General features: G+C 39.3%; 1 protein-coding gene across 6 annotated transcripts in view; it reads right to left on the bottom strand.

The window, feature by feature from the left end:
• Window positions 1–385: 385 nt before the first annotated feature.
• The window catches only part of ZMYND8 (zinc finger MYND-type containing 8), a 93,437-nt gene continuing 79,712 nt past the window's right edge, over window positions 386–14,110 (bottom strand). For 5 of the 6 annotated variants that reach the window (XM_084646287.1, XM_084646291.1, XM_084646288.1 and 2 more), the window contains exons 18-22: window positions 13,034–13,112; window positions 7,461–7,700; window positions 7,144–7,301; window positions 5,714–5,803; window positions 389–1,879 (exon numbers count right to left, since the gene is read on the bottom strand). In XM_084646287.1, coding sequence (XP_084502413.1) covers window positions 1,778–1,879; window positions 5,714–5,803; window positions 7,144–7,301; window positions 7,461–7,700; window positions 13,034–13,112 — 669 coding nt within the window. In that variant the 3' untranslated portion in view covers window positions 389–1,777. Of the gene's footprint in view, window positions 1,880–5,713; window positions 5,804–7,143; window positions 7,302–7,460; window positions 7,701–13,033; window positions 13,113–14,110 lie in introns of all 6 variants that reach the window. The other variant, XM_084646292.1, reaches the window with a different exon arrangement.

Genomic DNA, 14,110 nt, shown 5'->3' with positions numbered 1-14,110 from the left:
GCATGTGATGCTTAGCCTTGATCCAAGTGATCAGGTGTTAGAACAATTAATGCTGGGGCCTGTAGTCTCCCTGGTATGCACCTCTATTAAAAATGAAGGTGACTGCACATTTTATGCATAGTGGCCCCTTGTTCACTGGACAAATTGCAAACATAGCTTTGTTTGTTCTCATCCTGGACTAGACTTGGTCATTGGTCAAGCTGCCGAATTTCTCAATCTGAAGATCCTACATGAAGAAAATTTTCATGATCTGGACACTGCAGAAATAAACATTCATCCAGATAGAAGGAAACCGGAGATCTAGGAACACAAACCATTTTTCTAAAACAGTTTAATAAAAAATTGTGACGATTCCTGAAAAACTGGGGAAACCCAAAGCATAGAGTATGTCACCTGTCTCAGTCACAAAGAAACACAATAATCAAAAAGATATTTAAGTTTAATACAAATTTTATACAAAGAAAATGTGAAAAAATACTTCCATATGCTAAAAGCAATTATGCTTCACAAATAAGGCCAGCTAGGCTATTTTTGACACAACTGCAATTCACGAATATTCTGTTCTCCATTATTTTCTTCCTCTAATGTGGGTAACTAGCTGGAGACTGTACAAACTGCATCCTTTTATAAACAATGGGAGAAATCAACATGACTAAAATGTACAACAAAATGTACTGGAATGATATAATACAATTAATTTTCTCATATACATACATCACCTTTGCTTTGTTCAATGCTTTCGTTTTACACAACATACAAAATGATACTACAGTATAAGTGTAACAGACAGAATTTTCATGGGTTACTTTCTCTCATACTGTACTGTTTCATGCTTACATAAAAACATAAATTCCATCATATAAATAATACATGCTCTAGCCCAGCATCAAAAGTCCTTTGCCCATGTTTCCTGATACATAGTCTTCTCCAAATCAAAGTTCTTGTTCCATTTGAAAAGCATTTCAAAGTTCTTTATAGAGGATTTTAAAAAAAACTGAACTATGAACCATAAGAAAAAAATCCACCTTTCTCACATCTGATACTACTGATCAGAAATCATGTTACCAACTAGTTGGTATTATTATTTCTACTCTTCTGCTGTTAGGCTGAATGAAATTTAAGCTGGTTTCCTGTAAACAATATAATTTTTAACAGTCTGGTCACTGTAAAAAACAAAAAATACCCTCTTTGTGTACTTCAGGTCCACAGATTGGAAATTTCATAATTTGCCTAATAAAATGAATTTTTAAAAGGTACATTTTTAACTTTAGTTGCACAAAAAGAAATTTTAATTGAGTTTCAAAGTGCACAATTGTTTTAATTACCAAATGCAAATTAAGATGATCAGATTCTCTCTTGATAACTAAAAAGTAAGTGATTTTATGTGCAACTGCAGTTCCTTAAGTCCAGTTTTCAATGTTCATTCATGATAAGGCTGTTTTAGTCTTTCCTTTACCAACTTCAAACACTCTTTATAAGTTAAAGTCAATACAAATATAAAAAGGAGATGGTACTCTAACTTTAATGACATCCACAAATTGTACATTATTTACAACCGAAGCATAGATTTAACATGGATCTTACCTGTCCTCAGCTTTTTAAAGCCAGCGCTAATGCTTTACATTAATGTAGTGTAGTTAATGCTTTGTACACATATACAAAGCTAAAGTCTGAACCTTTGAGGTTAATCCAAAGAACTGTGTTTATTTCACATTTCTATTAGACAGATTTTTATTAGTTATTTATTCCAACAGTCGCCTGGGCTTCTTGTTAGTAGTTAGACTCTTCGTACTTGGACTGGCATTGTGGTCTGAACATACTGAACTCCAGTTCTCATTGCCACTGTCCCAGCAGAAGGACTTACCACTACAGGAATGGTCTGTGGATTAAAACCAAGCAAAACACATATTGTTATATTAAAGGTCACATTCACACCACCACAGAAATAGAGCCCATTATTTTCCAGTGAAAAACTAGAAGTAGGATCTTTTATTTAGGATTTATCACCTTTTCTTACCACGTTTTTGCCCCACCAAAAGGCAGAGTGTAACATCTCCTCAACTTCCCTACAGCCAATTATTATACTATACACAGATACAGGGACAGGTGGTTCCTATGGGTACTGTAAGTATTCTGCCTGTTCTTGAAGAATTCAGTTCTCAGTAGTTAGCCCATCCAGTGGTACATTTCCCGAAACTAATACAGAAGGGGACTGTGAAAATCCTTTGTTACCTGGAAAAACATATTTGTAACTAATCGAATTGGAATACAAAACATACGAGTTTACAGGTGCATTTAGGGTTTCACAGTTACATTAATAGTGTTCTCCCCAGAAAAGATCCTCCCCGTGTGCGCTTACACACAGGTGAGAATGAAAAATATATGTTTGGATAAAAACAATAGCATTTATAATACTGCAAACATACTTTGCACAGATCAATTAATAACAAAACCCTACTATTATTGGGAATTGCCTTTTGCCACTCTTAGGCTTTGTCTATACTACCACTTTTGTCGGTAAAACTTTTCTTGTTAAAAAACCACACCCCTGTACCAACATAACTTTCACCAGCAAAAGTGCTGGTGTGGCTAGCGCTATGTAGGCAGGAGAGTGTCTCCTGCTAACACAGCTAAGGCTGCTCGTTGAGGGTGGTTTAATTATACCGGCAGGAGAGCTCTCTCCTGCCGGCAAAGAGCGGCTACACAGGAGACCTTACAGCGGCAGAGCTGTAGTGGTACAGCTGTGCCGCTGTACGGTCCATAGTGTAGACACAGCTCAGTAAATACATTAATTTAGAATAAAACTTTGAACTTCTGTCACGGTTTCCAACTGAAGGTGTCAAAGTGCTTTATACACATTTGCAAATTGAGTCTCATGATACCCTGTCTGGTAGGTATTTTATTCTATAGCTAGACACACAGAGGCACAAAAAGGTTAAATGACTTGCTCAAGGTCACACCAAATCTCTGGCAGACCTGGGAACCAGATCTCTGTACTTTAACCTTCCTCCAGAAATGTAAGTCAGTTTGGAAGCTGCAGTACTGAGCAATCTGTAAAGTATGTTCTGACACACTTCTCCTGAAGCCCAACAGCTGATCAAATAGCTGTATCAGTTTCAGTTCAGAAGGCTTTAAAGAGAAAGAAACAAGGAGCAAAGGCTTTTTGGGGAACTGAAAGGGATGCACAAGTCTTCCCTCTGACATGGGATATAAAACTCCACAGAAGACAGAAAAAGAAATGCACATTTTCCACAGTGTTTTATACTGGTGACTTGGTAGTATTCAGCAAATGTAGCTATTGTCCTGGCTAGGTAGGACTTCAAAAGCTGGAATATTTGTGATAAATTCAGTTCATTGCAGAAGCTGCAACATTTCCGCAGAAATGGAAAGATGACAGATTTAGCACTGTTTTGATTCCAAGAAGAATAAAAAACCAAACATGGAGTAAATTTGCTAAGTAAACTCAAGACTAAAGCCATTTAGTAATCAGGATGACTTTAGATGTGCAAAGGTTTATTGGAAGCCGTTCAGAGTAAGGACCCTAAAGTGGGAAACCAATTGGTAGTTAGAGAACTAGAAAGTGAGACTGTGTCTATGCTACAGAGACTATGGCTATGTCTACACTAGAGATCTTATAGTGGCACAGCTGTACTGCTGCTGCTACACCACTGTAAGGTCTTCCGTGTAGCTCTCCCATCAGCATAATTAAACCACCCCCAATGAGTGACAGTAGCTATGTTGGCAGGAGTGTGTTTTTTCACACCACTGACCAACAAAAGTGGAAGTGTAGACATAGCCTGCGCCAGCATATGCTGGCTTAACCTGTAGCATGGACACAGCCTATATCGATGGAAGGAGTTTGTCCATCAGTGTAGAAACACCAACCACATCCCTGAATGAAGTTAGCCACACTGATGGAAACATTCTTCCAATGACACAGCTGCACTAGGGTTTAGGTCGGCATAGCTACGTTGGTGAGGGTGTGGGTTCTTTCACACCCCTGATGGATGCAGCTATGTTGAGGTGATTTATAAATTCTGGAGCAAGTTGAGAACGCCCCTAGAAAAGTGTCTATTAGTAGTAAAAGTAAGGAACTTAAATTTGCTATCTGGATCTTTTAAAAACACATATTCAGATGGGAATAGTTCTAATTTTTAATCCCTATTTTACTGATCAAGGTGTGGTATGTGTTAAGACTCCTTAAATGTATTGTGGTTATTTCCTCAGAGTTAAATTTTCAGCAAAGCCTCTCCACAAAAGTACACATTTGTGCATGCTCAGGCATTAGACTATTTAAAGGATACGTGGCTGTATTAGCACACACAAGTTGTTTGCAGCTGTGCAGAGCAGATGCAAGTATGTGCACGTACAAGCAAGAACCTAAAACCTTTTAGGGTTTTCAGATTCCTTTTTATTCAAGTCACATACACACTCCATATTCAGTAGGTCAATTGTGGAAGTTACTGCCATTTCCTGAATGGTCGAAGAGGCCAATTTAGGATATTGGAGCATTGGCATTTTTCACAAAGAAACTAACTTGGTTTGATGCCTGCAGTCTGATTTCAGAACAGTAATCATGGCTTCTCACTGGTTCTGGGAGTCTGTCAGGGCAATATAGGGCCAACCTTGCAATAGTGCTAAGTACTTTCTTAAGAGGTGCTGAGTGCCCTCAGTTGTGATTAAATTAATGAAACAGGTGTTGGAAAGGGGTTTCTGTTTTTGTAAATCATGACATCCAGCAAGAATATCCTCAGAATGACAGAATTAATGGATGGGACACGATGGTTGTGCAACACTGTATGAAAAAACACAAATAACTTCTATAACAAAGCAACCATTAAGATCACAGTATGAAAATGAACTAAACCAGCTATATGAACACTGGCTGAGTTACTTTTACTGTCCACCACCCAAAAATGGGGAATATATGATGCTAAGTGTCAGTGAGACACTAGCATTTTTCCCTGTTGGTATGATGAACTTCAGCTCAGATTCCACATTGAAATCAAAGTGCAGCATTAGGGAGCATTACATGGAATTTAAAGTGCTATGTTAGGGAGCTTTAAACATTAAATGGAGCTCAATTCTGTCTCATCTCTGGTGGGTGCACCGGGAGAAGATTAAAGTGCCTTTGGCACATTTGGAGTGGAAAAAAGAAAAGTGGGGATAATCCCAGTGACATAGCCATCATTCTCTCAGTTACACAGGTCCTGATGACACACATTTGAGACACAATACTGATGAATGCAGATTAGCTGCTCCTTCTGCCTTCATAGTTACTGCAACATAAGGCTAGAACTCTAATATAGCAATATTATACAAAGCTCTTTAGGATACCACAGGAAAAGATGCTACATAAAATAAATGCTATATTTACCATGATGTCTTGGTCAAATAACCAAAATCAAAAGGGTAAACAACATTAACATTCTAATGCAGACGATGGTCTGACTATCCTCAGTGCCTTAAGTATATATGCCCAGTGGCTTTTCCCAGTTCCTTGTAATAACCAAATGATGAAAATGGAAGGCATGAGAAAGATGGAATGTTGCACAGCAAAATAAGGCATTTTGCACTGCAAATTGAGACTTGATACCAGTGAATTCATATCCTGATACAGCAACAGACAGGAAACAACCCCCAAAAGATATTGAGCTATTTTAATGCCAGGAGCAGTTCTATTGCAGACTTTAAATGATGATGATGTACTTACAATTGTGGGCTGAGTAGTTGGAATATAGGTGGTGGTCTGCGGTACCTGGACCAGTTTTATAGGCTGGTTGCTTGTCACACCTGTTGCTATCTGCAGAGACAGCACAGGTAACCTCAGTAAAAGTCTCAGCTTTTACATAAATTCCACCTAATTTATTATTACTATTATAATATGAAATTTATGTTGGATGTTGTGTTAAAAATTTGCATCTTAATGAATTCACAGGTTACTTTTGTTAAAACAAAATTCAAATTATGAACATGATCAATGTACACAGCATGATATTTCAGGTAGAACAACTATGTGAAAGAAATTCTAAATTTAAAAAATGAAACATTCCATGGCAGAAGTCTTAGGTAAATGACTTTTCTCCCTCCCTCCCCCGCAATAACACCGCATGATAAAGAAGTTTGTATTGACACAAACAATGTGTACGGACATCAACTGAGCCAGTGAAGCTCAATAGAGTTCACCAGTTTTACTAGTGCATTCAAGTGAAACACACACTGCCTTTTTCTCTCCTCAAATATGGTTCCACCCCAAGTTACTCCCTTAGAAACCACATCAAACCTGGAGATCTAATTCCAGATGTTACCAATGATGCCAGAAATGAACACAGGTTCTCTAGTGCACCACACTTCCCACTCTAGAGGACTAGCTCAATGAGATATCATGCTGGAATCACAGTACTTTACAACATAATATTTTCTGTTTGTAACATTTTCAGACATTGTCAATGAGATATACATTGAAGTGGGGGAATGGGTGGGGGGAGATATTGTGAGGGGCCAGCCCCCAATAAAGTTGTTGCTTTAATAGCCTTTTCTTGGCAGGGAGGAAGAGCATTACTGTTGAAATGGTTATTAGTCAAAACCCGCCTATAAAGTGGAATCCTTATTATAGACATTTATTTTGTATATACAGTGATGGGGCCCTTTGCATCAGAGTACCTGCTCACCCTTGCCTGCGGAACACTGTCAGAGTTGATGGCAAGGAGGATTTCATGCTTGCACGCTGTTCTCTTAACTGTAGATCCAGCAGTGTTTGTGAGTGCTGCAGTCAGTATTGCTCAGCCCAGAAGGCAATTTGTATTGTGTTTGAAAGATCCAGACCAGAAGCAACACTGATGGGCCCTGGAGGGAGACAGGTCCAGTCCCCCTTGGCTGGAAGGATGTCAAGTCAACGTAAGGTCTTACTGGGGATGAGTGGAGGGGAAGGGGTGATCCTGGAGGACATCCTGCTTCTCTCCCTCCAAATGTAATAGTTTTGTCAAGATGGAGGAAAAATACTATTTCCTATCTCACTCACAAAATGACCCTCTAGAAATGTACAAGGGGCCAAAAATTATTGATGTCCCAAGGATGCCTTAGCCTCAGGTTTAAGAGAAATCAGACACATTCTTAGGCTGAAGTGACTGCAGTGATACTCACTGTAACACAGTCTTTGTTTTTATCAGCTGCACTGTCCTTTTCCTTTGGGGTGCTGGCTGTTTCTGTGGATGGAGGCTGTGCACTGGAGCTGGGCTGGGACGATTTATTTAATGTTTCTGAGTTCATTTCTGTATCTGTTTCTTGTTGTGTTGCAGTAGCTAAAATAAAAAAAAAGTTTTATACAATATAGCCATTGGAATCCACATTCACCCCTCCCCACTGGCACATCTGTGCACACATAAACGGACACCAATTCCACTGCCCCATATTTCATCACTCTGAGCAGCTGAGAGGTAGGCTTCCCAGAGGCAGATTACCTGACTGTGTGCAGGATTTCATATGCTCAGGCCAGTGAGCTTGCTGGCAGGGGTAGTCACAGTAGCTGGTATTCCAGCAGCAGTAGAAGATGGCTTCTTTCTTGCAGTTGGCACACCACTGCTTCTTCTTGGTTTCATCCACAGCTTGCTGCTTCTCCAACTCCAGCTGCTTCTTTACTTCAGCAATCAAACGATCACGCTCCTGCTCGAGACTTTGCCGCATCTCTGCCATTGTCAATTCTAGTTGAGACACAAAGAAAGATGAGTGTATATTTCTCCATCGGTAAGGTGCAAATTACCAGGCTCAATCTTTGGGCCATCATTTTTACCCTCTATTATTATTTATTATTTCTATTACAGTTAGCTCCTTGGTGCCTCAATTGTGCTGCATGTGGTATAAAGATGTACTCCCCACCTGCTGCAGCTGCCTTGCACAGCCTTTGGCCTCAGAAGCCAAGAGTTCAATACTGCTCTGTGAACTAGTTTTCAACAAATAAACAGGACCATGGATCACACTCTTCCCTCCCAGAAACACAAATCCATCAATTCTGTATCCTGGCTCCTTTAGACAGAAGAGTCTGAATGTCTTCACAAACATGGCTCTCCCAGGACATAACTGTAACAAGGGTTAAAGTTCCAAAGCCAAAATGATTCCAGAAAGCTTTGAAAGTCATATTTACTTCGATGAATAAAATGAGATAAACACACAGAATTATGCATCTGCCAAAATTCAATCCCCCAACCTTTATTTCCAGCACAGCTTCACAGGACACAAAGGGATGAAATAAGATACTATTACACAACTTTGTCCCCTGGACCTCAGGCCAGTTCAACACCACATGTTATTTAAAAGGGATTCAGGAATTCTATAACTTGTGCTTTGCTGCAAGTTTCCCCCAGGAATCATTACATCAGCCAATGATCACTGAAGTACAGCAGTACTTTAACCATGCCCTCATTTCCTGGACTACATGGTGGTGGAGATGTGGGGACTGGGAAGAGGTGTCCTATAGCCAGCTATGCTGGTTCCGTTCTTACTGAAAATCTCCCATGATGCGGAATCCTCAACTGCTGGTTTAAGTCAGTGTTTTGGCCCCTTTGTAATGCCAGAGTAGCATAAAGAGATGAGTATCTGTCAGTTTTTAAAATAAATGTTTTATCCTGGAGCAAGGGTTTTCAACAAATTTTTGGTGGTCTCAGAGTGCAGCTACCAACTCTTGCTAGCGGCTGCTCTGACATTTTTTCCTAAAATACTTAATTAACTTTAGGAAAAACAAATAAATATGCACATATACATGTCCAAATCATTATAATTTATTTAGGGAGGGTTTTCTTTTTGCAGACTCAGTAATAAAAATAATGTACAGTTGTCTCTATTCTTTGCTGATCCTGAACAGAATAGAAACACAAGGTGCTTTGTACATTCTTTTCTTTTTTCTTATTGTTTCTTTTGCTTTTTTTTCCTGGTTGTGTTTTTTTTTTTTTAAGACTTTCTAGCTAGTAAGTCTGCTGGGAAAAGTGATATTAACAAACATACAAATTAGGGCTGTCAAGCAATTAAAAAAATAATCACAATTAATTGCACTGTTAAACAATAATAGGATACCATTTAAATATTTTTGTATGTTTTCTACATTTTCAAATATATTGATTTCAATTACAACACAGAATACAGAGTGTACAGTGCTCACTTTATATTTATTTTTCATTACAAGTATTCGCACTATAAAAAACAGAATAGTATTTTGCAATTCACCTAATACAAGTATTGTAGTGCAATTTCTTTGTCATGAAAGTTGAACTTACAAATGTAGAATTATGTACAAAAACCCTGCATTCAAAAATAAAACAATGTAAAATTTTAGAGCTTGCAAGTCCACTCAGTTCTACTTCTTGTTTAGCCAATTGCTCAGACAAACAAGTTTGTTTACATTTGCAGGAGATAATGCTACCCGCTTGTTTACAATGTTACCTGAAAGTGAGAACGGACGTTCTCGTGGCACCGTTGTAGCCAGTGTAGCAAGATATTTACGTGCCAGATGCGCTGAAGATTCATATGTCCCTTCATCCTTTAACCACCATTCCAGGGGACATGTGTCCATGCTGATGACAGGTTCTGCTCGATAACAAGCCAAAGCAGTGTGGACCAACACATGTTCATTTTTATTATCTGAGTCAGATGCCACTAGCAGAAGGTTTATTTTCTTTTTTGGTGGTTCGGGTTCTGTAGTTTCCGCATCAGAGTGTTGCTCTTTTAAGACTTCTGAAAGCATGCTCCACACCTCATCCCTCTCAGATTTTGGAAGGCACTTCAGATTCTTAAACCTTGGGTCGAGTGCTGAGGCTATCTTTAGAAATCTCACATTGATACCTTCTTTGCATTTTGTGAAATCTGCAATGAAAGTGTTCTTAAAATTGTTACTCCTGGGGGAATTCTGTATCACTGCGCATGCACAGAATTCATGTCCCCTGCAGATTTCTTTGCTTCTCCGCAGAAAAATGACTTCTGATGGGGAAGCAATGGGAAGTCGCAAAAACAGTCATGCGCCCTTTCCCAGACAGCACAGGCAGGTTGGTTCGGGCACTCCAAGCAGCCAATAGAGATGTAAATCACCACCCAGGGGGGCTGTGCAGTCGTGTGTGTGAGAGAGAGAGATACTCTGTCCCTCTTGCTCGCTATTGCAGCACATTTGGTGTGGAGGGGCAGGGCTTCGGAGTGTTTCTGAAGAGGTAGGTGTGGGACAGGCACTGTCCCCTCAGGCAGAGCAGGATATAGCAACCTGCCTTCTTAGTGAATTGCTCCCATTCTCTTTGTGAATTCCCCCAGGAGTATAAAATAGGTGTAAAGGTTTTAAAGCTCCTTTACATTGCCAGAGTGGTGTAAAGGACAGGATGGCCTTATAAATGCTGACTGTGCTTTAGTGATTAGAATTGGTCTAAATTTTTGAACTGCAATGTGAGTTTGATTCCCCAGCCCTCCTTGGTCTTCAGTTGACTATGATGTAACACTGACAATATGGATGCATATATTTGTTGACTAATAACTAGAGATAAAGAGTCAAACCTAGTTACATTACTGTTAGGCAAGGGGGTTTCGGAATTTCTTCCAATGCGCCCCACCTCCATTCTCCATCCACTTTATAGTAGTTTAAATAAATTACCAAAATAATTGAAACCAGAGTGATTATATTGTGTTATTTTGACAAAGTATGAAGAATTTTGCAGAATTTTATAATATCATGTGCAGAAATTTTAATTTTTTGATGCAGAATTTTTAATGTTTTGGTGCAAAATTCCGCCAGCAGTATAAAATGGACAACATGTGCTGGGTCATCATCTGAGACTGCTATAACATGAAATATATGGCAGAAAGTTGGTAAAACAGAGCACGGGACATACAAGTCTCCACCAAGGAGTTCAGTCACAAATGTAATTAATGCATTCTTTTTTTAATGAGCGTCATCAGCATGGAAGCATGTCCTCTGGAATGGTGGCCGAAGCATGAACGGGCATACAAATGTTTTGAATACCTGGCCATGCAATTGCCTGTTCTCACTTTCTGGTGGCATTGTAAATAAGAAGAGGACAGCATTATCTCCTGCAAATGTATATACACTTGTTTGTCTTAGCGATTGGCTGAACAAGAAGTAGAACTGAGTAGACTTGCAAGCTCTAAAATTTTACATTGTTTTATTTTTACATTGTTTTATTTTTGAATGCAGGGTTTTTGTACATAATTCTACATTTGTAAGTTGCACTTTCATGACAAAGAGACTGTACTACAGTACTTGTATGAGGTGAATTGAAAAATACGATTTCTTTTGATTTTTACAGTGCAAATATTTGTAAGCAAAAATAATATACACTTTGATTTCAATTACAACACAGAATACAACATATATGAATATGTAGTAAAATATCCAAAATATTTAATAAATTTCAATTGGTACTCTATTGTTTAACAGTGCGATTAAAACTGCGGTTAATCGCAATTAATTTTTTTAATCACAATTAATTTTTTTTAGTTAATTGTGTGAGTTAACTGTGGTTAATCAACAGCCATAATACAAATATCACTTTTCACAGCAGACTTATTCAGTCCCAGCAAGCCCAGAGACAAATTAAGCCCTGAATAAGGAAGTGGTTACGGAGGCAGTGCAGCACTGGGACAGGCACTCAGGCCAAGGGTGATTGGAGAGGCTGAGCTCAGGGCCAGAGCCCATCACCTCACAGCCAGGGAATGGAGCCCAAAACCCCATGCCTGAGGATGGAGCCCAAAGGCCCACGGGTGGAGCCTGCCACCCACCACCCCTGGGCTGAAGTCCAACTCCACACCCCTGGGAAGGTGGGGAACACATACTGGCTGTCTGCTCCTCCAGCTTTTCGGTCTCCAGAAGTGGCCAGGGCCCAAACCACTGCTTTCACCCCCACACCACCCAGGAGGCTGTGGCTGCAAGAAAAGCCCCTGGTGGCCATATTTGAGAAACACTGTCCTAGAGTCTAAAGAAAAGGAGTACTTGTGGCACCTTAGAGACTAACAAATTTATTTCAGTATAAGCTTTCATGAGCTACAGCTCACTTCATCGAATGCATGCAGAGTCAGTTACACTGAGTCAAAAAAGAATCTGAAGTCACCAATAACCCCACACACACCAATTTCATTGGGAGCAGGCCCAAACCTTGTGGGTACATTAGTGGAGGCTGGCTGAAAATGAGATCCTCACTTAGAATGTGGGAGACCCAAGTTCAAGTCCTTGAACCAGTAACTATTTATATTTATACAAAGTGGAACAGTGTCCACAGGAGATACTGAGAAAGACCCAAATAGCTGATAATCTAGTGGTTAGGGAACTCACCTCCAGTGCTGAAATCCCTTTTCCACATTAGGCAGAGAGAGGAACAGAACCATGGTCTCTCCCAGGTGAGTTCCCTAACCACTCAGCTAAAAGTTATAGGGGAGGCCCTTTCCCCACTCCTGGCCATTTTGTGAATCTAGTTTCCTCTCCTTTCATCAAAATGAAATAGTTTGAGTCAGGTCAAAACAAAACATTTTGTTTTTATATTTCTGAAATATTTCAATTTTTTTGGTCCAGTTGAAACAATTCAGCTAATTCAACACCAATACGCAAATGGTTTTGAGTTCACCAAAAGCGCCTGTTTGGTGAATTATTTGCTGAAATTTTTTTGCATAGCTCTAATTACTGTTAGTACTGTGTCTGTGAACAGATAGCCCAAAATAAATAGGTCAAAACATTCATTAATAAGTTAGGTCTCTTAACAGAGGTTATCCAATGATCCACATGGTGAGGACCAGGTTACATACTCTTTCTCAGAAACCTTTTCCCAAGCTTAACTCTGTTTCACTGGTTAAACTCAAAAGTGTTTTTAACTGCTGTTTTCACTAAAACAGCAACTGTCTAAATTACTGGGTACATGCCCAGTAACATCAGCACAGCACATTCTGTTCTATTTTCTAACCCTTCACACATGGACAATTTGTACTGTTGCATAAATGAACCAAACATACACCAGAGTTCTTGAAATCATATTATTTTAGGCTGTACTTTTCATACCAAGATTGTGTTTCATTTCTGAGAGTTCCTGCTGATGTAACCATTGAAGTTTCTCTATTTCGATTCTCAAACGACGAATCTGAAATATCGAAGAGATAAGATTTAATAAAATGGAAAATACAAATTTGGTGTATATAAAACATAGCTACCTAATCATTTAGAAAAATTGGGCTTAGAGACAAAGGGCCTGATTCTCATTTACACTAAGGCCTCTTTTACATTGTTCTGGCAAAGAGATCTTAAGTGTAAATGAGAATTAGGCCCAAAGCATTCTGACCAATTAACCAAGGTTCCAGAATATCCATAAGCATCAATAAGAGAGATACAAAGCAAACTCTTGCTTGCGGGTGTTTCCTACCATAAACAAGGGCGAGACTTGTTTTAAAACTCAAAACAGTGCTGCTCAACTTGGGTCTTATTCTTCTCTTATTTCCATTATTTTTACACCAACATAACTCTATTGACAACAATGGAGTCATTCCCAATTTACACAAATGTAAGAAAATGGAGTATCAGGCACCTTATCTCTAAAAACTGTTGGACTAAAATTTGTCAGGCTTCAAATATATCTGATCTGAACCTAAGCCACATCCCTCAGTTTAGACTGTAGTTATTTATGTCTTATAATTTTTTTTAAATGGCCCAAGTATTCTAAAGTATGCTTCTTATTAATTTAAGAAGCATAGAGACTGGGGACATAATCACTCAAATGGATGATTTTGGATATGTTTTTTACACAGCAAAAAATAAAAGATCAGTGGCAGCAAGTCTCAGAACCCCTTGTCAACTGACTGGGGCTTGCCCTAGCTGGCTAACAACAGCAGTTTAGACATTCAGGCTTGGGTTGGAGCCCAGGTTCCAGCCAAAAACCAATGAGGGGAAAGGGTCTCAGAGCCCGGGGTCCCGCTGAAACCCGAACATCTATACTCCTACTTTTAGTCCCGAAGTACGAGCCTGAGTCCATTGACTGGGCTCTGAGATTCACCGCCTTGGGCTTTTCTGTTGTTGTTGTGTAGACATACTCCTCCACTTCTGGGTTAAAAGAAGTCACTCCTGATCCAGAGTTTTCTCTTGCTT

This window comes from Lepidochelys olivacea (genome assembly GCF_965140295.1).
Source record: "Lepidochelys olivacea isolate rLepOli2 genome assembly, chromosome: 13".
Classification (NCBI taxonomy): Eukaryota; Metazoa; Chordata; order Testudines; family Cheloniidae; genus Lepidochelys; species Lepidochelys olivacea.
This window is presented reverse-complemented; position numbering and strand designations above follow the sequence as displayed.